The sequence below is a fragment of the Carassius gibelio genome, chromosome B20 (genome assembly GCF_023724105.1).
Source record: "Carassius gibelio isolate Cgi1373 ecotype wild population from Czech Republic chromosome B20, carGib1.2-hapl.c, whole genome shotgun sequence".
NCBI classification, from domain to species: Eukaryota; Metazoa; Chordata; class Actinopteri; order Cypriniformes; family Cyprinidae; genus Carassius; species Carassius gibelio.
This window is the reverse complement of record NC_068415.1, coordinates 2,258,767-2,283,687: the sequence shown is the minus strand read 5'-3', so window position 1 is coordinate 2,283,687 and position 24,921 is coordinate 2,258,767. Positions and strand designations below refer to the sequence as shown.

At 32.8% G+C, this 24,921-nt stretch overlaps 1 protein-coding gene across 2 annotated transcripts; it reads right to left on the bottom strand.

Moving 5' to 3' along the window:
- Positions 1 to 402: 402 nt before the first annotated feature.
- Positions 403 to 24,822, bottom strand: LOC127984071 (RNA-binding protein 25). Of its 2 annotated transcripts, XM_052586541.1 has the most exons (19): positions 24,660 to 24,822; positions 23,368 to 23,491; positions 22,852 to 22,901; positions 20,826 to 20,864; positions 18,784 to 18,951; positions 17,465 to 17,522; positions 16,512 to 16,678; positions 16,168 to 16,356; positions 15,829 to 15,912; positions 10,778 to 11,034; positions 7,978 to 8,104; positions 7,809 to 7,898; positions 6,445 to 6,518; positions 6,153 to 6,303; positions 4,785 to 5,166; positions 3,051 to 3,346; positions 2,021 to 2,119; positions 1,064 to 1,111; positions 403 to 982 (listed from the first exon to the last, which is right to left on the bottom strand). In XM_052586541.1, exons 2-19 carry the CDS (start codon positions 23,471 to 23,473, stop codon positions 890 to 892), a joined length of 2,478 nt encoding a protein of 825 aa, XP_052442501.1. In that variant the 5' UTR covers positions 23,474 to 23,491; positions 24,660 to 24,822; the 3' UTR covers positions 403 to 889. The 2 variants fall into 2 exon arrangements, with proteins under 2 accessions (XP_052442501.1, XP_052442502.1); XM_052586542.1 differs by lacking the exon at positions 20,826 to 20,864.
- Positions 24,823 to 24,921: the final 99 nt, after the last annotated feature.

Genomic DNA, 24,921 nt, shown 5'->3' with positions numbered 1-24,921 from the left:
GTTTTATAGCTTACTATAAAACCATAAAAAAAGCATTTTATTACTTTGAATAAATATTAACAAATAAAATCATGTCTAATATATATGATTATAGTTTACTGAAACAATAGTGATTTTCTCATTTAAGATGAACTTGTACATAAAAACTAACAAAAATAAAAAATATAGACATAAAAAAAAAACTTATACATGCTAAAACTTTAAATCTAACAAAACAAAAAACAATACCAAACTATAATAGTTCCTAATGATTTAAGGTCAAAAGAAGTCATTCTCTTTGAAAACATAAGAGAACAAGAACGAAATACAAAAAAAAAGAATTCACTAAATAAGTGCAAATATATGGACTGACACACCGCTTCAAAGTTCAAATCCAAACACATTAAAAACCACACAAAATGATTTTAATAAAAAAAAAAAATCACTTTTATTCAAAACACATCCACTGAGAAGTACAAAAACAAAGACGATCAATGGTTGTGATGTCAATCGGTTGAAGGGGGTCGGAGGTCAATCGACTGCTTTAGTTTCAGTGGAAAACAACTGGGGAAAACTCTTTGGTTCGGTTGGTGAGTGAGTGCGACCAAAAGAAGAGAAACGGTAAAATCACAACCCAGACGAGACTGGCAATCATTACAGTAACAATTCACAACGGCTTCCTCGCAGAAAGCAGCGCTAACCGGCCGAGACGAATTCAACAGGAAGGCCCTGAGAAATCCAGCCTCTTCCTCTCGGCGCTCGTCGTCTGGGACGTGAGAAATCAAACGGCTCAGTGTGTTTTCACTCCAAAAGGTCAGAAATTAGCGAGTTTCCCAAGTTGTTTTGAAACCTAGATGAGCTGTCCGGCCCAAACGGGAAAAAGCAAAGTTCATCGGCGTTCAGTGCTCGTTCATTTCCCGAGGCCGATCTTCTTTGCTTCGGTTTCGTAAATCAATAACCTCCACATTTTAACTATGAAGACCTCGGCCTCTTCGTCCAGCACCTGAGGAGACCGGGATGGAGAGTTCAGATTGTGTAGATGTGGAAATACAACTTCAGAAATAGTGCAAAACAACAAACTTACCATCGCAACGTCATCCAAGATGCCTTGAGGCGTGCTGTGGGCCATTACCTGAGAACAAACAGCGATTTATTCAATTATTACAGGATTTCATGAGCGGAAAGTGTTTCAAGGAAGACTGTATTTCAAAAAGTATTATTTGTTATTAATAAACAATGTGAATAAATATTAAAATACAGTATTCAAATAAACTGTAAATTGATAAAACAAATGGATAAATGTATTAAAATATAAAAAAGTAAATTAAAAATCATTTGTACAATTTATTTTTACACAAAATGTAAATTGTTAAAATAATTTAAATATATTTGTCAATTTGTTGTTAATAAAACGTTTTTTAAATCATTTTTAAAATAAAAATAATGAAACCATTCAAATTTTATAATTAAATTTTATTAAATTTTATAAATAAATTATTTATAAATTATATTTTATATTTTTATAAATAAAAATAAAATGGAAAAAAATTATTTAAATACAATTTTGTAATTTCTTTAATAAAAATGTATTTAAATAAGATTTGAACGCCAATTTAGTTGTCAATAAGACAATTTATACAATTTACTATTTTTTATACAAAATTAAAATTAATTTGTAAAAATACAGAATTTTTTTAAAATACAGAATTTCATTTTTGTTAATTTTATTAATAAAAATAAAATTAAGAAATTAAATACAATTTAGCAATTTTTTTTATACATTTTGTAAATACGATTTGAACATATGTAAATTTGCCATGAAAATAATTAAAATTAATTTACTATTGTTAATACAAATTTTTTAATTATTTTAATACATCAATTTATTTTTTTATTAATTTATATTTTATATATATATATATATATATATATATATATATATATATATATATATATATATATATATATATATATATATATATATTTTACACATTTAAATCAGCGCTCAACCTCTAATGAGAAACCTGATAAAACGTTTTACCTTGGAGCAAACAAAGTCAACTAATGTGGCTTCTTCTTCACCAATGTACTCTACGATCTTCTTATTGATCCACGGTCGAATACGCTTCTCCATTAGACTCTGTGAATATTCAATGACATGAGTTATACATGAAACACATTAAAACACAGCTCAAGAATTAAGAACAAAACCCCACAGACATTATTAAGTCATTTATTTTTATTTGAAATTTTTCTTTTGTTTCAATTCATACAATAAACTGCTGCACTCCACTATGATTACCAAAAAAAATAAGGAACGGTTTAATTGTCTTTTGATAAAACATAGAAAAAAATTGTTTTATGCCTTATGATTACCGGTTTTTGATACAGTATTAAATTATAAATCCAGAAAAACAACAAGAGAACATTTTATTTCTGAAAAAATTAAATTAAAAAAAAGCTCTATTTTATATACAAAAAGTAAACTATTAAGCTGTTTAAGTTTTATAAATTCAATTAATTAGACACAGCTTTTTGATAATTACAAAAGCATTAAAACGGAATCCAGAAAAAAATATTATTATTAGGGAAAAATAATTAAAATGTTTGAAACTTTTTAAAAACTTAATAAATTGAAAAAAAATTAAATTGTATAATTTTCATAGGGTCCAAAGATTGTATTAATTTTTATAAAACATTAAAGGGTTAATACAGTAAAACATGGAACAATTTTCATTTTTGGATTAAATAACTCTTTTAAGTGTAATTTTAAAATTTAAATACTTTTAAAATGTATTTTATGTAAATGTAAATTGTAAAAAAAAAAAATCATTTCTAAAAATGTTAATTTTATTAAAATTTAAATCCAGAAAAATTACATTGGAAAAAAAAAAATGGAAGTAGATAAAAGAGACAAAACTTTAAAAAAAATTGTTTAATCTTTCAGACTGATACAGTCGAACTATTTAAGTATGAATGTTTTGAATGCAATTCAGTGAAACAGAAAAACAGATAGATAGATTAGACTAGAAAATAATAATTGTATTAGTAAAGTATTTGCTGGGGCTCACCGTGTCGACGACGGACCAGTCCAGGGGGTAGTTGAAGAGCTCCGGTTTGGCCGTGGGGATCTTCTCGATCAGACTCTTGATGTGTTTGCGCTTCTCTTCTGTATTGACTCCTTTATCGCCGGCCGCCGCGCTCAGGTCTGCTCCCTTCTCCTCATCCTCGTAGTCTAAAGGCACCAGCTTCCTCTTCCGGGGCGCCTCGTCCACCTCGTCATCGTCGAAGCGGTTGAAGACGCTCTCCACCACCAGCTTCTTCCGCTTGGCTACGCTGGGCTGTCCGGGGCTACCGGTCGAAGAACCTTGTGACAGGAGAAACACAAATGTTTCCTAATGAACACTGGGTAACACTTTATAATAATGGTCCGTTAGTTAATTTATTAATTACCATGAACAAACAATGAACAATAGATTACTGCATTTATTCATGTTGAAAAAACAGTTGTTCATGCTAGTTCATGCTAATTGACAGTGCATTAACTAATGTAAACAAGCACAACTTTTGATTAAAATAATGCATTAGTAAATGTTGAAATTAACATCAACTAAGATTAATAAATGTTGTAGAAGGATTGTTCTTGGTTGGATCATGTTAACTAAAGTAGTTAACTAACATTAACTAATCGAAACTTATTCTAAAGTGTTACCGAAAACTGAGCCAAATGTCACTAAGAACTATTTTGATTTTCTTATATGACAATGTTTTATAAATATCTTTGTCATTACACAATAAAAAATAATTTAAATGCTTTACTTATATTTATCTATTTATTTTTATTAATACATTTAAAAAAACGCATTTAAATACAATAGTTGAATATTTATGTATTTAATTTTATGAATAAAAAATTGTTTAGCTAGTATATTTGCATACACAAATTTAGATTTAATTAATAAATAACTAAATACAGTACTTGCATATATTTATCTTTTAAATTTCAAACAGAAAAATTACATTTAATTTAAGCACTATTTTAATAGATTTATAAATTTTCCATTTGTAAAATAATTAATAAAAAATATTTTATTAAATTAAAAAAATGTATAAATATAAAATTCGTCATAATTATCATTTTCATTAGAAAAATAAAGAATTATTTAAATACCGTAGTTGCATTGTGCATTTAAAGTTATTCTTAATGAACTAATTATAAATAAATATAAATATTTACACATCCTTGAAAACGTACAGTGGCATGCAAAAGTTTGTGCACCCCTTGCAGAATCTGTGAAAATGATAATAATTTTCAAAATGTAAGAGAGGTCATACTAAATGCATGTTATTGTTTATTTAGTACTGTCCTGAGTAAGATATTGTACAAGATGTTTACATTTAGTCCACAAGACAAAGCGTTAAGAGCTTTTGGAATTTGAAGATCAGGGTAAATTGTACTTAATTTGTGTTTTCTGAGAAACATACAAGTATCTTCTGTTGCTTACGAAGGGCAGAACTAAATGGAAAAAAATTATATTTCAACAAAAAAAAAAGAACAATTTGGCCATCTTCATCGTGTTCAAAAGTTTTCACCCCCCAGCTCTTAATGCATCTGGTTTCCTTCTGGAGCATCACTGAATGTTTGAATCTTTTTAAATAGTTGTGTTTGATCTCTCTTATTTTATGAAAATTACTTACAGATTCTGCAAGGGTTTTTTTGCATCCCATTGTACGTTTTTAATTTTCATTAGAGAAATTAAAATAATTGACATCTTGTATTTGCAAAACAGCAGAAAGGAACTCACCTAGTTTGAGGCTCAGGCCGATCTTGGGCCGGTTCTCCTCCTGGAGCGGGTTCTCGGGCGGAGAGTTCTCGTGAGGGATGATGATGCCGCAGGGCGACTCTTCTCTGGGCGTGTTGGGCGTGGCGTTACCGCTGGCTGAGGACACCGACGGGGCGGCTACGATGGGCCGCATGGTGGGTTTGAGGCAGGGCTTCACCTCCTCTTCGTCCTCTAGCTCCTCCCCTTCCTCTACATCATCATCATCATCAGAGGGGACGTGAGACTTGCGCCGCTCTCTCTCCCGGCCTCGGTCACGCTCTTCTCGAGGGGGCTTGTGCTCTCTCTCCTCCTCGGGTTCGGGCTTCACGGGCGGCTGCCGCAAACGCTCGGCCTCTTCCTCCATCTGACCACAACAAAAGCAGAAGATGTGAAACGAGAGCAAAACACTGAGCACTTTGCTTCTTCGAGTACTACGTTTTAAGCCACAAAACACCACTCAGCTTTACCACTCACACTTTAATTTGAAACAAGTATTTGAAAAGCAGAAGACAAAAAAAATCATTTAATATTAAAATACTGGCTCGGTTATTATGAATATATATATAATAATTATTATTTAAATAATAAAAGTTTAATATTAGATTCATCTTTTTTAAATAATTAAGATTCTTTTAGATACTACACTTGATTAGATTTAAAAAATATATATAATTCGTAACAAATTAATAATAAAATTAAATTATTAAATTAAAATCAAATAATATTACTCATTTAAATACTATATCTTAATAATTTTATAATTTATAAAGCAATGAATAAAATTTAAATATTTAATTTCAACTATACTTGAACATTACATTTTTCATTAATAGCATGATGCATACAAAAAAATGTAAGAAAATAAAAGGAAATGTAACTCATTTAAATACTACAGTTGAATACATTTAAGTTATTCAATAATAAAAAAATTAAATAGAGAAGAAATTTAATAAAATTAATTAAAATAAAATAATTTAATTGAAATACTACACTTTCAACAAATTTTTAAATGAAAAAATATTTAAATATTATATCTGTATATATTAATAATTTCATCAAATAACAAAAGTATTCGTACAATTTAAATAATAAAATAATTTAAATGTTACATTTGAATTAATCGGTTTATTTTTCATTAAAAAAAATTATAATTCATTTAAATACATTTGTACATATGTATCAAAATTGTCAATAATGAAAAACTAATAAGAAATAAAATAATTAATTTAAATACAACATTTGAACATGTATCAAATGAGATTTTTTATCTGATGGATATGCATTTACAGTGCATTTCACTAAATGAATATGAATGTGTGAAGTCTATGAGTGAATCTCTCGTGGTCTCACCCTGCGCAGCTCGGCGTCTGGATCAGGATGTCCTTCTGCTAGCAGCCTCTGCCTGATCTCCTCCAGCTCTTCCTTCTCCCGCTTCCTGTCACGTTCATCCAGCTCCGTCTCCTTCTCTCTGTCCCGCAGACGCTTCTGGAGAGCGCTGCCCCTGCAGGCCAAGCAGAGAAACACACATTTTTCAGACAGAGTTTGGAGGACGTCAGTGGTAAGATAACTAGATCTGTTTGTGCTGAAGATAATATGCCGTTTCAGATCGGTCTGCCTCTAAACGTGGCCATAGATTGATCACCTGTAGTATTTTGGGTCGTCTCTGTCGTCATCATAATCTTCCAGAAACTCCTTCAGCCGCTTCCCTTCTTTAGCCTGAGAAAACAATATGAGAGAAACATCCTACATATTAATTTTCCCATTTATAAAAATAATTGGTAATATTAAATAATGAAATGCATTTAAATACTACATTTGTTCTATGTCCAATCATTTTTCATTAATAAAATAAACTATTAAAAATAAATTCAATAAAATAACTATTATAAATGAACATTTTCCATTTATTTTTCATTACTAAAAATAATTATTATTTAAAACTTATTACATTTGAATGTACTGATAAATTAGTGTTTTGTTACAAAACAAAATTATTAAAAAGCATTCTTAAATATTACATTTGAATTAAATCAACATTTTTCTTTAATAAAAAAATATTTAAATATTAAAATTAAAATTCTATATTTTTAAATTATTTATCAATTTTTTCATACTAAAAGAAATATTCTATTACGTTTTATTACTAAAAATAATTTTTGAAAAATAGTAATGATAAAATATTCACTTAAATACTACATTTGAATTTATCAAATTATTTTTCTTTAACGAATAAAAAAAAATCAATTCAAATATTTAAATAAAAATTCATTTAAATAATATTTGATAATATTTATCCATTTATTTTTCATACCAAAAAGTATTCTATTACTTTATTAATAAAAATAATTACAAATTTATGAAAAAAGATTCACTTAAATACTATTTGCATTCATAAACTGAAAAAAAGATTCACTTAAATACTATTTGCATTCATAAACTTATCTCTCTTTAACTAATAAAAAAGAAATGCAAATATTTAAATTAAGAATGCATTTAAATACTATATTTAAAAATATTTATAAAAAAAATTTCCATACTAAAAAAAATATACTTTTCATGAATAAAAATAATTATTAAAAATTAATCAAAAATATTCACTTAAATACTACATTTGAATGTCAACTTATCTTTCTTTAATAAAAAAAGTAATTCAAATATTGAAATTAGAATGAATTTAAATACTATTTAAAAATATGAATTTTTTTTCATAAATAATAATTAAAAAAAGAATTAAATAAATATTAATATAGATTTCAATATACTTGTGCAATATACTAATGAAAAGTAATTAAGAAAATAATTCATGCAAATTAGTGCTGTCAAATGGATTAATCATGATTATACATGTGTACACAAACTTATCTTTGTATCTTTATCAATTAATAGTGATTTAAATACTATATTTTTATAGTTATCAATTTACTTTGGAAACATTCTCTATATTATTCATATATTCTTAGGCTGCTAAATGCTAATTGTAAATAGATTAGGAAGATAGTTGTGTACCATGTCACGGCGGCGTTCCTCGTCTCTCTCCATCTCCTTGCTGTAGTCTCTGGCTTTCTTCCTCTCTCGGAGCTCCCAGTTCTTCAGACGCTGTTGTAATTACAGAAGGTAAATAGTGGCTCAAGAACGTGATCGTTCAGTGATCGAGAGACCGAATAGAGTCATTCACCTCCTGATACGCCGCCTCTTTCTCTCGCAGCTTCCTCTCCAGTTTACGCCGTTCGTACGCCTCTTCCTCATCTTCCTCACGATCACGCTTCTTCTCCTTATCTCGGTCTCTATCGCGACTCTGTTCTCTGAAAACAGACAGCCCCCAAATCACAATATATGAAGTCTGCACTTTATCGCAGATGCAGAACTTCAGATGTTGAACATGTTGGCATATACATTTTGTAGCTCTAGAAAAAAAAAGGCGGGAAAAATCCTTAATGTTTAGTAAATTTCGGTATTTATGTAAATGTTGACTAAATGTATAAATACGTAAAAAAAATATTATAAATAATAATGTTGCATAAATGAGATGTATGCGTTTTGGTAAATATAAATACAAATATATGTGTTAGAAATGTTTATGAAAAATTTGAAATATAAAAGCTGATAAAATTAGTAAATAATACATTTATTATTTTTTTTAATATAAATATATATCTTTGAATAAAACACCTTGTTTAAAGGTATCAAATACCTTTCAACAATTTGCCCATTTATATTCAGAAAAAGATATTCACAAAAAAAAAAATGTATAAATAGATGTGCAAATAAAATTTGAAATATAAAAGAAAAAAGTATTTATAAATAAAAAAGCATCAAATACATTTTGCATACTGAAAAATAAATATTCTTCAATATAGATGTCAAAATATACAGAAATATAAAAGTTGATAAAGAAAATGGGATAAATACAATGTGACAAAATGTGAAATACACAAATATGTATTTATGAATAAATACCTTGTTAAAAGGGATCAAATACGGTTTTAAAAAATGTATATTTGTTTTGATAAATATTCATAAATGTATAAATATAAACATGGATAAAAAAAGACAAATACAAGTGAGAATGTTATAATATATAAATATTTATAAATAAACACCTTGTTAAAAATACCTTTCAACAATGTCTGCTTATACATTTTCAGAAATATACATTTGGATAAAAGTATCTTACAGATACATAAATGTAATAATAATATACATAAAAATTCTCATTAAATTTTTCACTTTTTTTTTGAAAGTGAAAAAGTGAAAGTGAAGTGACATTCAGCCAAGTATGGTGACCCATACTCAGAATTTGTGCTCTGCATTTAACCCATCCGAAATGCACACACACAGAGCAGTGAGCACACACACACACACACTGTGAGCACACACCCGGAGCAGTGGGCAGCCATTTATGCTGCGGCGCCCGGGGAGCAGTTGGGGGTTCGATGTCTTGCTCAAGGGCACCTAAGTCGTGGTATTGAAGGTGGAGAGAGAACTGTACATGCACTCCCCCCACCCACAATTCCGTCCGGCCCGAGACTAGAACCCACAACCCTTCGATTGGGAGTCCAACCCACTAACATATATACACTAGGGCTGTAGCTATCGAATATTTTAGTAATCGAGTATTCTACCAAAAATTCCATCGATTAATCGAGTAATCGGATAAAATGTGTTTTTGCTTAATTAAAGTGCAATATTAATTATGCGAGAGAAAATAAGACTCCTGGGGCTCTTAAAATGAACAAATAAGTTTCCTTTTTTAGAATTTTTTTTTTACTTTTTAAATGCATCAAATGCATTGCATACATCAAAAATAAACATTTAATTATTACCCATTGTTTCTCTGTCTGTACTCGTAATGTGAACAATGACAATAAAGTTGACAGATGAATTAAGTTCATTTAAGTGCCATTCAGTTGGGGTTTAAAATAAAGCATTTTCTGAGATGCACATTAAACATTAAATACAAAACATTAATTTAATTTACATTTTAATTATTGACAATTAAGCAAACTTAACTTTTTGGTAAACAAAGGGGATTTACTATTAAAAATAAAACATGGAAGAAATGTTGTGTGATTAAACCTTAAAAAAAGGACTTTTATTTTGACGGGTCGACGTACCTTTACAGTTCTTTGTATTGTGATGTGACAACGGTCAAATGCGGTCAAATGCTCATGACTGTCAGGACAGTTCTGGAAATGTTGTTCATGTGTTCACGTCCTTATTTAGTGAGACAGTACGCGCGCTTCAGTGTGTGTGATAAAGGAACTCGCGCTTCTGCTCCATTCATTAACAGAGACACACAGAACATGCAGGATTCATATTTAAATAGACTGTTCCGGCTTAATATTTACAGATATTAGTCCATATTTGATTTGATGTAAGTGCAATGACCTATTTTTGATTAATTCATTCACAATTTGTCAAATTTCGTGCCATTCCGCATTAAACTGTTAAACTCCGTTAAACTCCGTTTTTATGACTGGATTCCGCGATTCCCTCTGCGTTTTCTGCATCGCGGAAATCATATGGCCCTAGTTGTTGTATGCCAGCTCTATCTTGCAATGGACACACGCCACGACGTTCTCTTCACGTTTGCCCGCGCGCTCTAATCAAACACTGCTGACTCCTTGCAGTATCTCGGATGCAGCGCTTGCGTCTCCTTCCACTTTGTGGGTGACGTAAACGCAATGTGTCACATTAAAAAATCATTGCGAAAGAACCTGACGGGAGATTTAAAATAAATTAAAAGAGGCTTCGAGGCAGAGGAATTTGCCTCGATCATTTTTTGTAATCGAGTAACTCGAGTTACTCGAGGAATCGTTTCAGCCCTAATATACACGTGTGTGTGTGTATATGCATTAATATATATTGTGTGTGTGTGTATGCATGTATATATATATATATATATATATATATATATATATATATATATATATATATATATATATATATATATATATAAAATCTCTCTGGAGTACCTGGATCGACTGCGGTTTTCGCTGCGGTCACGGCTTCGCTCTCTCTCCCGGTCACGCTCTTTCGTGCGCTCACGGTCTCGATCTCTCTCTCTCTCCCTCTCACGCTCCCTCTCTCTCTCGCGCTCCCTCTCTCGGTCCTTCTCCCGCTCGCGATCCCGTCGTTCCCGTTCCTTCTCGCGCTCCTTGTCTCTCTCCTTGCGATCCCGCTCCAGCTCCTGCCTCTCCTTCTCTCTCTTCCCCTTTTCCTCTTCCAATTTCTGTGGGAAAACGGGGAGGGAAGTTTTTGGATTAGCGACTGCTCAAACACAAGACAGAGGCACATGACACTACATCACTCTATGAGAAAGTGGTTTACAGTCCCTGCCGTTCACATGTGCACTCAAACACATTCACCAAGAGTCTGAGACCACTAGAGTATTCAATAAACGCTGAATTATAAATTACTTTATCAGCATAACGTCTCTGTAGGAGTTATTTTAATAACAGTATCAGTGGAGCTACATGAATAAAACCTGACAAGATCATATATTTAGCTTCAATTGAGGTAAAAGCATCTACAAAGAGTCACATGATCAAATACCTAATTGATTAGTGACACCAAAATAAAGCAAAACATTAAAAGTGGGTAATTTGAACATTTTAATTTTGAGTTTGCAAATCTGTTTAGCTAGTGAAAAATAATTAACACTATTCACTTAAAATGTTTCTGCCACTAAATAAATAGATAAAAGGTAATTGCAGCTGTCTTACAATTTTGAGTTTGTTTGCAATTTATTAGAATAAATTTTTTTTTAATTACGAGATATAAACTCACTATTGAGGAAAGAGTCACAATTTATCACAATTATCTTCATTTAAAAAAAAAAACGTTTTACATTTATTAATTTAGAGGATGCTTTTATCCAAATGTATAAGTAGTTATTGTTGAAAGGTGTTTATTTATAAATATTTACATATTTATTCTAACATTTTCTCACTTATATTTTTCTTTTTTAATCTGGGTTTATAAATATTTATTAATACAAATATATATATATTTTTTAAGCGTATTTGATTCCTTTTAACAAGGTATTTAATCATAAATATATATTTGTATATTTCATATTTTGTCATTGTATTTATCCCATTTTCTTTATCAACTTTTATATTTCTATATATTTTGACATCTATATTGAAGAATATTTATTTTTCAGTATGAAAAAATGTATTTGATTCCTTTTTATTTATGTTTATATTAACTTTTTTCTTTTATATTTCAAATTTTATTTACAAACATTTATACATTTTTTTCTGAATATCTTTTTCTGAATATAAATGTGCAAATTGTTGAAAGGTATTTGAAAGATATATATTTATATATAAAAAAAAGTAATGTATTAATTTTGTACTAATTTCTTTCAGCTTTTATATTTCAAATTTTTCATTTAACATATATTTGTATTTATATTTACCAAAATGTATAGGACAAAAATTCTGAATTCATTATAAATATTTTTTAAAGTCTAATTTTATATTTTAATATATTTTTATTTTTTTATTTAATGTTTATTTCACAGAGTTTATCGGTGATAAAAAGTCGCAATTACTTTTATCACGTGGCAGAAACGGGTTTCCAACACGCATGTCTGATCTCAGCTTTAAATATTTTAATAAAACGTAAATCTAAAACTTTTTTCATTGTAGACTCTTCGACTTTCGAAGCGGCATGTGAATCTAGAAATTCTTTAGCAATTAAGCGAAGGAAACCTGGAAACCACTTTCGAGATATAAATTTGACGTTGCAAACAACTGAATAAGATCAGAAACCGTTGAGGGCGCTGTAATATCCGTCTCATCACATGATCAACATAAAGAGGCTTCAATCCTTGTGAAACTAGTTGTTTGTTCACTTACAGGTGTTGACTAGCGACTCACAGCGCTTCCGTGGCCCTACAAGCCTTTATTGTTAGGCCTGGGAGGAAAAGCAAGTCAAAGGATTCACAAGGGAAAATAAAAACAAACTATTCTCTTCGCAAAAACAACTTCCAGACATAATGAAAACGTTGTGACAGGAGCATTGCATACTGTATTTGTTAGAAATCCTTCGTTTTCTTTGCAGTTTCTTTGTGGTTTGGATAGAAAAGGCAACAAATGAAGGTGTAGAGAGTGCTTACCCCCACGGCAGACGACACGGCCCTCAGAGGATCAGACTGAGCGATTATGAAATGCACTGAAGAGCGGCATGACATCCACGGCTTTAGTCTCAATTCAAAAGCTCTCGCATCGCAGTTCGACAAAGCATCTGACGTCTATCAACAGCTACTACTTCACAGAAAACTAAAGTCTCTATTTTAATATGAAACTATTTTCGTAATGGCTTAACCGTGGGTGTTACGCAACTGAGCAAAGCAGTAAATAAACACATAATAAAGGAGGTGAAGAGGAGACAGGACAATAAAACAAACTGTAGATACACGCATTACGCTAAAAGTAATTACATAAACGCTGTTTACAAGTGACGCTGCTTTTAAGGAACATTTCTACTGGAGAATCTTACAAGGAAGTTATATTTTATTAACATTTTACATCAAGTTTTCATTCTAGTAATAACTAAAGCGCATTTAAAAGTATTTAAAAGGCAGATAGTAGAAAACAAAAAACAAAAAAAATAATCAAAAATATTTTGGAAATTTAGAAAGTTGAAGCAAAATGACTAAAAGTACCACAAATAATAAAAGCACATTGAAAAAACAACTAATCCTTGAATTAAAATAAAGTCAAAAATACTTACAAATAAAATCGATTTCAAAATTATTTATGTAAAAGTATATATAATATTTTGGCATATAAAGTGGTGGCCAAAATTATGAATACTAGTATTTTTACAGAAACTAGTCAGTTATTTCTATCTTTTGCCGTAGTGTATCGGTAGGAAATATTGGTTTACATTTCCAAACATTAATTTTGCCATTAATTGCAATAATCCAGTGAGATTATTGTCTGATAACAGCCAGTGCTCCACACAGAGATCTGATCTCATCAACATTAAAAATACTAAATACAGAAGAACGGTTTAAAAAATGTCTCTTAGATGCTTCAAGAGATTGTGTGTCTGTATATAAATATACAGTACAGACCAAAAGTTTGGAAACATTACTATTTTTAATGTTTTTGACAGTAGTTTCTTCTGCTCATCAAGCCTGCATTTATTTGATCAAAAATACAGATTGTTTTTATATTGTGATATATTATTACAATTTAAAATAATTGTTTTTAAATTTATTATACTTTAAATGATCATTTATTTCTGTGATGCAAAGCTGAATTTTTAGGATCATTATCACATGATCGTTTAGAAATCATTCTAATATGATGATTCATTATCAAAGTTGGAAACAGTTCTGTTGCTTAATATTTTTTCAGAACATGTGATACTTTTTTAGGATACTTTGATGAATAAAAAGTAAAAAAAAAATAAAAAAATTAAAAAAAAAATTTAGTAATAACAATATACACTACTGGTCAGTAATTTGGGGTCATTCATTTTTTTCTTTCTTTTTTTACAATAAAATCAATACTTTTATTCAGCAAGGATGTGTTAAATTGATAAAAAGTGATAGTAAAGAAAATATATTATTATTATTTTATTTTTTTTATAAATGCAGTTCTTTTTAACTTTTATTGATCAAATATATTCGACAGCAGAACTGTTTCCAACACTCATAATAAATCAGAATATTAGAATGATTTCTAAATGATCATGTGATCGACAGATGTGACATGTGACACTGAAGGCTGGAGGAATGATGCTGAAAATTCAGCTTTGCATCACAGGAATAAATTATTTTAAGTATATTCAAATAGAAAACTATTATTCTTATTTGTAATAATATTTCAAAATATTAAATTTTTTTCTGTATTTTTGATCAAAAAAAATGCAGGCTTGATGAGCAGAAGAAACTTCTTTCAAAAACATTAAAAATAGAAATGTTTCCAAACTTTTGGTCTGTACTGTGTACATATATATATATATATATATAAAATGTATGTTTGCTATGCATATGGGACTTTTTTTTTTTTTACTAAATGTAACCGCAATCTCCCAGAAAAGCGATCTCTCCTCAAGATGTACGATTTGAGAAATCATGTGTCTGTGACGTTTCAAAGTTTAATATTCGGTGTTCACAAATTAAACCATTTTCTTGGATTTGAAGTAATTCTTTAGCGATACGAGATGTTAAACACACACAAAGAAACACTTAACAGAAAAGAAAAGTGCAAGCAAGCAGAAATGAAGAGAGGTGATGGCAGTAATCTCAATCACAAAGCGAATTCATACCTGTTAAAATCTTCAGAAAGTCCGTGTGCTGTGGAGGGGCGCCCCCTACTTTCACAAGAGCCGAATCGGCCAATTCACTGTTATTCAAGTCAGCAGTATTCATTATAGCACCAACATCACTTTTACTAGCAGACCCACACAGCTTCACTGGCCGCCCGTGTCTCACAGAACCAGAGAATTTGTCGATTTATAGTTCATCCCTTTTCTAAACACTGTAGACATGATGTAACACCCTCATGAGTGCCTGATATTAACCCCAGAGATTCAGTTTCAGAGCGAGTCGGTGCAGTTGCCCCTGTGCGAGTCCTCCAGAAGGGGGCGCCCAGTACAAATAGAGAAAAATGGAAAGCTCATACTTACATCCTATCCTTGCAACTTTTTCCAAAGCTGACAGATTCATCTTGGTTTAGTCACCATATGATCTCTATCATAATGGTGGGGTTTAATGAATAGATTAGCTTTAAGGGAAGTGCACAGAACGTCCATGCATTGTATGTGTGACTACATTTCCCACCCTTAACATGAAGGCCACGCTACACAAGCCACTGAGGCCTAGTCTTAATATGATTCCTGCACTATATCATTCAATTTAAAGCTTAAATGTAATACAATTTTTATTGGAATTGACAGGTTAAATAGCATTTACTCATGCTGGTGTGTTGTCAAACTAAACTAGGTGTGAGAGGCTGTTGTGTTCTTCCTGTGATATGGAGTACATTAGCAAGCATTTTACCTTGTGCGTATCACGAAATTTGTTGATCTCTCTGGAAATCAGATCTCTTTTGTCATCTTCCAATTCCATGGCACTGAAGTCCTCCTAAAGAAATGGAAACCATGGTTAAAATACATAACATACCCTATATATATATATAGATAACTTTGTTGAGCACACCCTAAATGACAAATTATCTGGAAGGAGTTTTTTTTGCATGCATTATTAACTTCTAGTGGAGAAACAAATGAGGGGGTGAGAGGTTAACATTTCCAAAAACATAAAGGGCAACCTAACGTGTATATCAAACAACCACCAAAACATTAAAAGAAGAAAAGGTTGAGATAAACTAAAGCCTACCTCGTCCTTCTTTTCCCTCCTCTTTTTGCGGCGACTCGACTCATCGTCTTGTGATGTAGCGTTCAGCTCACTCGAATACTCCCGGATCAGGCCGTCAATAGCACCTTTCACAATTTGGTCCCGCTTTTTAGTTTCTTCATCCAGAACCTCCTCTTCCTCTTCACCAGCAGCATCCTCCGCCTTGCCATTCTGACAGAAACATAGATCAAATCTCAGCATCTTTGTGGCAAAACGCATCGGAGATTATCGCAAAATCAGAAATCAAAAACACCACTGAAAATTGTATCGAATATATTTTATACAGTACAGTACGTTCTCATATTAGTATCATCCTGACTCCTTACTCCATTTTCACTGGTGCTCTTCTTCTTTGCTTTCCACTCATCCAGTTGTGCTTTGGTTTTGGCATCGACTTTGACCAGAAGTTTCTTTTCTCCGATCTGCAGCTCATGAAGCAGCCGAAGAGATCGTAGTGTGGATTCTGGCTCTTTGTACTCACAGAAACCAAACGCTGGAGGCAAAGAACAAAAAAAGATGTCATAATCATAACATTCACAGGAAATGCAAATAGACTCATATGATAAAAAAAAAAAAAAAAAAAAAAAAGGGCATTTAAATTTTTTCTTCTTCTGCAATTTTAAACAATAAAGCAATTTTCACCAGATTGTTTGAATAGCTAGCTATATTCAGAAAGAATAAATCGTTCTAGAGCTAGTGGGTTGATTTTGGTGGGAAGTGTTTATGCATAGGAAGAAAAAAAAACTTAAGTAAAGGGTTTTCTTTCAAATATCTTTTTAAATCCTTTTCGGGCTGCAGAATTTGGGAAGAACTTGATAAAAGGCTGTACTACTTTGAGTTACCGTTTTACAAGAAACAGTTCAAGCCTCTTTCAGTAACCATTTCAGTAAAAAAAAAAATAATATTTCCACTTTTTCACAGGCATCATTCTCACCGTTTTTGACTACTTCAATGAAAAAAAAAAAAAATTAATAATAATCATGATGTAATTGTAATTTTATTTATTGACTACAACATTGAGTTTGTGATTTTATTAAAATAAGAAATGTAACACTGTACAATAAACACTGAAGAAAAAAAGTTTACTGTAAAATTACAAAAATAATGTGTCTCTTAACTTATTCATTTTCAAACAGTAAGTCATCCAGCTGTTATTTTATTGAGTTGCAGGCAAATACAAATATGCGCTGCTGATTTCCGCTCAGATCATATATGAATGAAGCTGTTCTCAGACACTGAAAGGCTCAGAAATCAGTTTAGGGGTTAAAAAATGTTTTACCTTGGAGTTTCCCTGAGGCACCTTGAACTCGTTTCCAGCTCAATACCAAACCACATTTCTGAAAAACAAGTGGTTATTATTAATATCAATCCAACTAACACTGAACATGAAATTTTATCAAGACTAGGGCTGCACGATATTGGGAAAAAATGACATTGCGATATTTTATTTTTCTGCGATATATATTGCGATATGAAATCAAATTTTTTCATTCTCATTTTAAATGATTTAAACATCGACACCATCGTGTCAATTGATTATTATTCGCGAGGGAGAGAGAGCAAGACCGTGCTCGTGTTGTTTCAAGCTCTCTCTCTCTCTCTCTATCTATCTCCCTCTCTCTCGCGCAAGTGTGCTCTCTCTCGCTCTCTCCCTCTCTCTCGCGCTCTCCCTCTCTCTCGCGCTCTCCCTCTCTCTCGCGCAAGTGCGCTCTCTCTCGCGCTCTCCCTCTCTCTCGCGCTCTATCTCGCGCAAGTGCGCTCTCTCTCGCTCTCCCTCTCTCTCGCGCAAGTGCGCTCTCTCTCGCGCTCTCCCTCTCTCTCGCGCAAGTGCGCTCTCTCTCGCGCTCTCCCTCTCTCTCGCGCAAGTGCGCTCTCTCTCGCGCTCTCCCTCTCTCTCGCGCAAGTGCGCTCTCTCTCGCTCTCGCTCTCCCTCTCTCTCGCGCAAGTGCGCTCTCTCTCGCTCTCGCTCTCCCTCTCTCTCGCGCAAGTGCGCTCTCCCTCTCTCTCGCGCAAGTGCGCTCTCTCTCGCTCTCGCTCTCCCTCTCTCTCGCGCAAGTGCGCTCTCCCTCTCTCTCGCGCTCTCCCTCTCTCTCGCACAAGTGCGCTCTCTCTCGCGCTCTCCCTCTCTCTCGCGCTCTCCCTCTCTCTCGCGCAAGTGCGCTCTCCCTCTCTCTCGCGCTCTCCCTCTCTCTCGCGCAAGTGCGCTCTCCCTCTCTCTCGCGCTCTCCCTCGCGCAAGTGCGCTCTCTCTCGCGCAAGTGCGCTCTCTCTCGCGCTCTCCGCGAATCACATTCGTCAAGGGCCAGGGGGCAGTTGGCCCGTAGAGTTAATGAATAACGGATCAACTACGACAGCCTACATCGCACATTCTGCGATGTGACTATCGTGGATTCGTATATCGCGATAACGATGCTTAAACGACACATCGTGCAGCCCTAATCGAGACTGATTTTACTTTAGAGTAAAACTCAAACTATTATCAAGTGAACCTTTTTTGATCTCTGATCTCCACATTGCAGAATGTATAAAGAAAATGCATAAGTGATTATTACTAGTTGAGATTTGAGACTGGAAGGACTGGATGTGATGTAATACTCACGGCCAGCAGCTGTCTGATGAGCATGTCTGACGCTTTCTCAGAGATGTTGCCCACAAACACGGTAGTCGTGGGGCCGCTGCCGTCATTGCCGTCTTTTGCCAGAGCAGCGCTTTCCTTCCTGGGAGCAGCGACTTTACTAATCACAGGCATCGCCGTGGGCATGAGAACCTGATACATCACATCACAATTACAGGGTTAGTTCACTCCAGAATCAACATTTCCTGATACTTCACTCACCCCCGTGTCATTCAAGATGTTCATGTCTATCTGTCTTCAGTCAAAAAGAAATTAAAGTCTGTGTATCTGAGAATTGTTTCTTAACACATTATAAATGCACTGTGGAAACATGTTACAAAGACTGTGAAATATGTAGTACTTAATTGCGGAGTTAAAAGGGTTATCACCATTTTCGTGTTCAGAGTTTGTGGGCGGGGCTTAAAGCATGACTAGACGTTGATCGCTAGCTATGCCTTCGCCACGTAAATGCATAATACCTGATTGCAATAATTTACAAAACAGCTCGGTCTCATTTAAGTAAGCTGCAGAAGAAGACAGTTGAGACAGCAACTTTTCAGAGAGTGGGCGTGGTTTCAGTGCCAGAGGACACGCCCCCAGAGTTTGAGAGCAAGATTTTGATAGCTTACTTTATTCCCTTGGTTTTTTTTTTTTTTTTATTGATTAAATTTGGGCGGCTGGTAAATAACACATTTTTCTGTGGTGTGATAAACATGCATTTAATATTGACTTTACATGGACTTTTAGGTTTTTGAGGAAAACATTAATACAGGGTTTTTCACCATAAAGTGAACTTGAATGGGGATCAAATAGTGGTTTCATTGCAGCTTCAAAGAGCCCTACATGATCCTAGTCAAAGAATAAGGGTCGTATCTCACCAAACGATTGGTCATTTTCTAAAAAAATAAAATAAATAAAAATTATATACATTTAGTCCAGTAAATGGAGTAAAATCCTGGAATGTTTTCCTGGAAAACCTTAAATTCTTTTCGACTGAAGACAGACAGACATGAACATCTTGGATGACACGGGGTGAGAAAATTATCAGGAAATTTTAAATAACGAGTGAACTAATCCTTTAATATGTAGCCATGTGACAAAAAACTATAATGTGATGGTGACGAATATAAAAATGAGATCTGGCTTCTCTCTAAAATTCTGATTCAACAAGAAGCATATTCTGCGTATTAAGATAAAAAAGAAAAAAAAACCCTTCTCAATGAAAGCTTTAAACTATACAGACATCCCTGACAGGTTAAAATAAACAGAGTATCAATTTCAATATCTGTTTATATTAGATATATAAAATCTGCTTTCAGCTAATTTTATTGTATTTACACGGTTTTATGTAAATGATGCAACAAAAATTTAGTTTCTACTGTATATTCAATTGATATAACTATGTGTCTAATTATATAGTGCATATATTTAGCAAACGCCTCTCTAAAGTTATTTTTTTAGCTTACTTACAAAATGATGGACATTGAATGACTTTCCTAAAATAAATATGATGTCATGTGACATTGCTTACAAGCTGTTTTATCTCTCTGTGGTTGAAACACTGTAAACACAGTAAAATGCATATAAAATGCACATATGCACAATGTACATCCCTGTACATCTTAATATTTAAGACTACAGTTTACATTCATGCACATTATTTTGCGTTCTATGTTTAATTCTACAATATACATTTTTTATATTTTATTCTTATATTTTTATTGTTTACTTTTATTTCATTCTTACATAGCTTTATTTATGTATTTTTCATCTGTGTTGTTTTCTTTAATAATTGCACTGTCCATGGAGCGGACCTGACTCACATTTCACTGCTGGTTATATATGCTATATATAATTTTGTATGTGACGAATAAAAATCTTGAATCTTGAATTGAGCGATTAGATGAGACGGGATATATTTCTGTAAGTTGTACTGATGTTCATTCATGTTTATCTCGTGCTGTAACTAGTATTAAACGGTCACACCACATTAAAACCTCCCTGTTTTTAGCACTGGTCTTTCACACCTTAGATTTGAACAAGACTCCAGAAATGGGCATGTAAAGCTGTGGAAAAGTGGGAGTGAAGAGGGGAGAAAACAACCAATAAAACACAGACCTACAACACACTCATTATACAGACAAATGAATGTTAAAAAATGAGCAGAGAAAAAAATTAAAACAATAACAACAACGGAGGTAGGGGCTACCTTGATATGATAAAACAAATTAAAAAAAAATACTAATAATGATAACGAACTCTCAAGATGTCTTAACAATTTGAGATTACTAACAACTACAAATCAAATATGCTTTGATAAATTATTATTTGTAATAAATATCAGCAGTGGTATTGGACTATTAAGAACAACATTTAAAATTCTAATAATATTTTCATATTTACCAGCACTGAAGTCTCTGAACAAGTGACACACATCAGTTTAAACATAAAAATAAAAAAATAAGTTTAATTTGGTTTACTTTTTGGTCTATATCATTGTTTGCTGTGTATGCTACTGTGTCAGTGCCCTTATTTGCACATATTTAATTTGAAGACATGATACAGTTGAGAGAAGATTTATTTGATCCTCTTGTTTTTTTTAAGTTTGCCCACTTTCAAAGACATTAAGGGTCTGTTGTTTTTATGGTAGGTTTATTTTAACATACAGAGACAGAATATCAACCAAAAAAAAAAACATTTAAAATTTAAAATAGGGCTGCACGATATATCGAAATTATCAAAATATTGCAAATGTAAATATCACAAAATGCATATTGCAAGAGTGTGCGATATCTGAATCCTTTAATAAGCTACTTATATTATAACGTTGAAGAAAGTTGAAATTGTAGTTCGACACATATGGCAAAGAATTGCTTGATGTTAAAAAGAGTTAAGTGCAATAAGTTGCAGTCTCGTCTTGCTGTCTGACTCACACTTAAAGCATGTCACAACAACCCGCATCTCGCACAGTGTCTCTTCCGTTCTGTCACACATATGAATATGTCACTAATATTATTCAAACAACAAAACAGCTATATAACAAAGATTCATCTAAACTATCATACTGCAAAGGCAAGAAAGGAGTGGCTCAAGAAGAACCACATTAAGGTCATGGAGCTTCCTAGTTTCTCTCCAGACCTCAATCCTACAGAAAATCTGTGGAGGGAGCTGAAACAAGCTGATAAACGACACCCAAGAAACCTTAAGGATTTAGAGAGGATCTGTAAAAAGAAGTGGATTAAAATCCCTCCTGAGACGTGTGCAAACCTGGTGACCAACTATAAAAACCACAAGGGTTTCTGCACCAAGTACTAAGTCAGGTTTGGCTTGGGGAACAAATACTGCAAATCAATTTCTAACATTTATATAATCTGTTTTTCCTGGATTTTTTTGGTTGGTATTCTGCCTCTAAATGTTAAGATAAACCTACCATAAAAATGACATACCGTTAATTTCTTTGTAAATGGGCAAACTTATAAAATCAAACCATTTTCTCTTACGCACTCTCTACGTGTTATTACTTATTAAATAAATGTTACTGTCAGTGAACTGACAACGCAAAAGCTCTTTCAGGAGATTTTCAATTTTCTGCTGTAATATGACCTCATGCATAATACAGCATTGTGATTGGATCATAAGAGCACATTCTCATGAATAATACTGAAAAAAACTCAGAAAACTGATGACACTCTCCAGCCACTCACCACTCCAAATTAACTAATATACATCACTCATCGCAATAATGGTTCATATCTGCTTTACTGTTTTCACTGGTGTGGGACCTGTGAACGCCTCAAAAAATGTTTTAGGGTTTCATGACCCTTTTAAGCATGCCAAAAAATAATTATTTGAAAGCTGAGACTTTCTCATATCAAAAGTAGAAAAGCTTTTTGTGATTATTATATGGGATGTGTGCACACAATGTTTAGTGACGTTTTATTCACTTTTATATCATACTACGTTCTTGGGATTTAAGAATCGATATTGGTTTTGCAGAATGGTTTTGAACGTAATTCAAAGAAATAACAATTTTCTATAATTAAATAACATTACCGCAGGGGCTGGAGCCATAATGCCCATGTGGACAGGAATCATTGGGGTTCCTATAAAGGAAAAAAAAAAATCAACATCATCAGAAAATAATGACAAATTTAAAACTAATTTGAATTTGTCAAAGTTACATTTTATAATCATTTAGGCTCATTTAGCATAGAAACTTAACCTAGCAATGCAGAAGAGATCTAATGCGGCCCCTTAAAAAACAACAGAACAGACCTTAAACTTCCTTGAAAATATTGCATTAAGCATGACAGCAAATCTGTTATCAAAACTTTGAATACTCAAAGCAAGCAACACCATGCTGTAGAATGAAGCTGAAACAGTTGACAGTCATAAAAGCTCACTGAATCTTTATAATCAACATGAAGCCTATGCAATTAGCTGATGCTTTTATCCAAAGCAACTGCCAATGTGTGTTCCATGTAATTCAATCCCGTGATCTAATAGATGATCCACATGAACACTGATATGCCTACACAAGGTCTGTTAAATCTAGTTTATTTTGATTACCGGGAGGCATCGACGGTGGAAACCCAGCAAACTGTGGTGGAGGGATTCCTGGTGGCATCGTTGGGATGCCTATTTGTGGCCGGTTGAGATGAGGAGGGAAAGACATCTTGGGCCGAACACCCACCTTAAACAGAAGGCAAACACATCATTAACAACTTTAAATAACTGTGGTTTATACATGGTTGAGGCTGCTAAAACACACACAAACATTGCTCCGCCTACACAATCAAGATCTTAAAAGGGTTAGTTCACCCAAAAATGAAAATTATGTCACTAATGACTCACCCTCGTGTTGTTCCAAACCCGTAAGACCTCCTCTATTCATCTTCGGGACACAGTTTAAGATTTAGATTTAGTCCGAGAGCTTTCTATCACTCCATTAACGGAGGTCTTATGGGTTTGGAACGACATGAGGGCAGGTCATTAATGACATAATTTTCATTTTGGGGTGAACTAACCCTTTAAATTAGTTCTGCAATTCACCTCATAGTTTACAGTAATTATCATAGTACTATTACTTGAGTCTACATCTAAAGCCGTTGAATTTTATGTTGCATGCATTTATCTATAGCACATAATAACCCAAAATAAACAAACACCAAATCAGAAATTCTTGACAGACCGATCAGCCGATTTCAGGATTTTCAGGACAGCTCTGAATCGGTCTAAATTCGGCCTGAAACCATCTTAGTTAGTTCTAAAGTCAACATTAAATAAGTTTAAATATTAGAGATATAGCTGAATCTATTTTAAAAAACATAAAATCCCCTATATTTTAATAAACTGTCCTCTAAAAAGGCAACAATAAACTGAAAGCCAACACTCAATGTACTGAAATCAGATTGGAAATATTGAAAATCAACCTGACCTGAGTTTAAAGCACTGAAATCAGAGATTATCTGAAAGTACTCAAATCAGGTGAAAGTTCTTAAAACTATTTAAAGGCCGATTTCACGTTGGAGTAACGTGTCACAATGTGACTAACCATTGACGTTAGCTAGCCAAATAAACAGGTGTATGATAGCTAAAACTGTTTATAGCGCGGAAATCGTGTTGTTTATGTGAAATGTAGTATTTTAAATCCATAATTCGGACCGGTTTGTCAGAAAATACCAGCGGGAATCATTTCGGTCAAACCAGACCACTGCTAACGTTAGCTGTGAGCTAACGGTCACAAAAAGCCTTTATTCTGACCGCTCTCAACTGATTAACTCGTTTTATCAAAGTCCAGTACGAAACAATGACAAAATGAACTCAAGCCGATAACTAATACTTCAATAAATCATACTCACTCAAACCAAATCGATATTAACTCGTTTCTCACACGGAAATTTCACCGGATCCGTAATAAAAGCAACGAGCAATCCGAACCGACAGTTTCCGGTGAAGTGGAATTCGGGTAAATAACGGGCAAATTAAAAGACCTCAGATTTATTTATTTATTTATTTTTTACGCTAAATAAAATAAACTAATTAAATACAAATATAAAATTTCACCAATTTCTTGGTGTGGGATACGAAATCATGATCTTGTTTGTTGATTTTCAGCATATT

Bases quoted from the DNA above. Each gene is read 5' to 3' on its own strand.
- LOC127984071 (XM_052586541.1), bottom strand. From the start codon at position 23,473: ATGTCTTTCCCTCCTCATCTCAACCGGCCACAAATAGGCATCCCAACG. The intron at 16,679-17,464 runs GTAAAACATTTT...CTTTGCCTCCAG, and splicing joins TGCCTCAGGGAAACTCCAAG to CGTTTGGTTTCTGTGAGTAC. The intron at 983-1,063 runs GTAAGTTTGTTG...CGGTCTCCTCAG, and splicing joins TCTTGGATGACGTTGCGATG to GTGCTGGACGAAGAGGCCGA.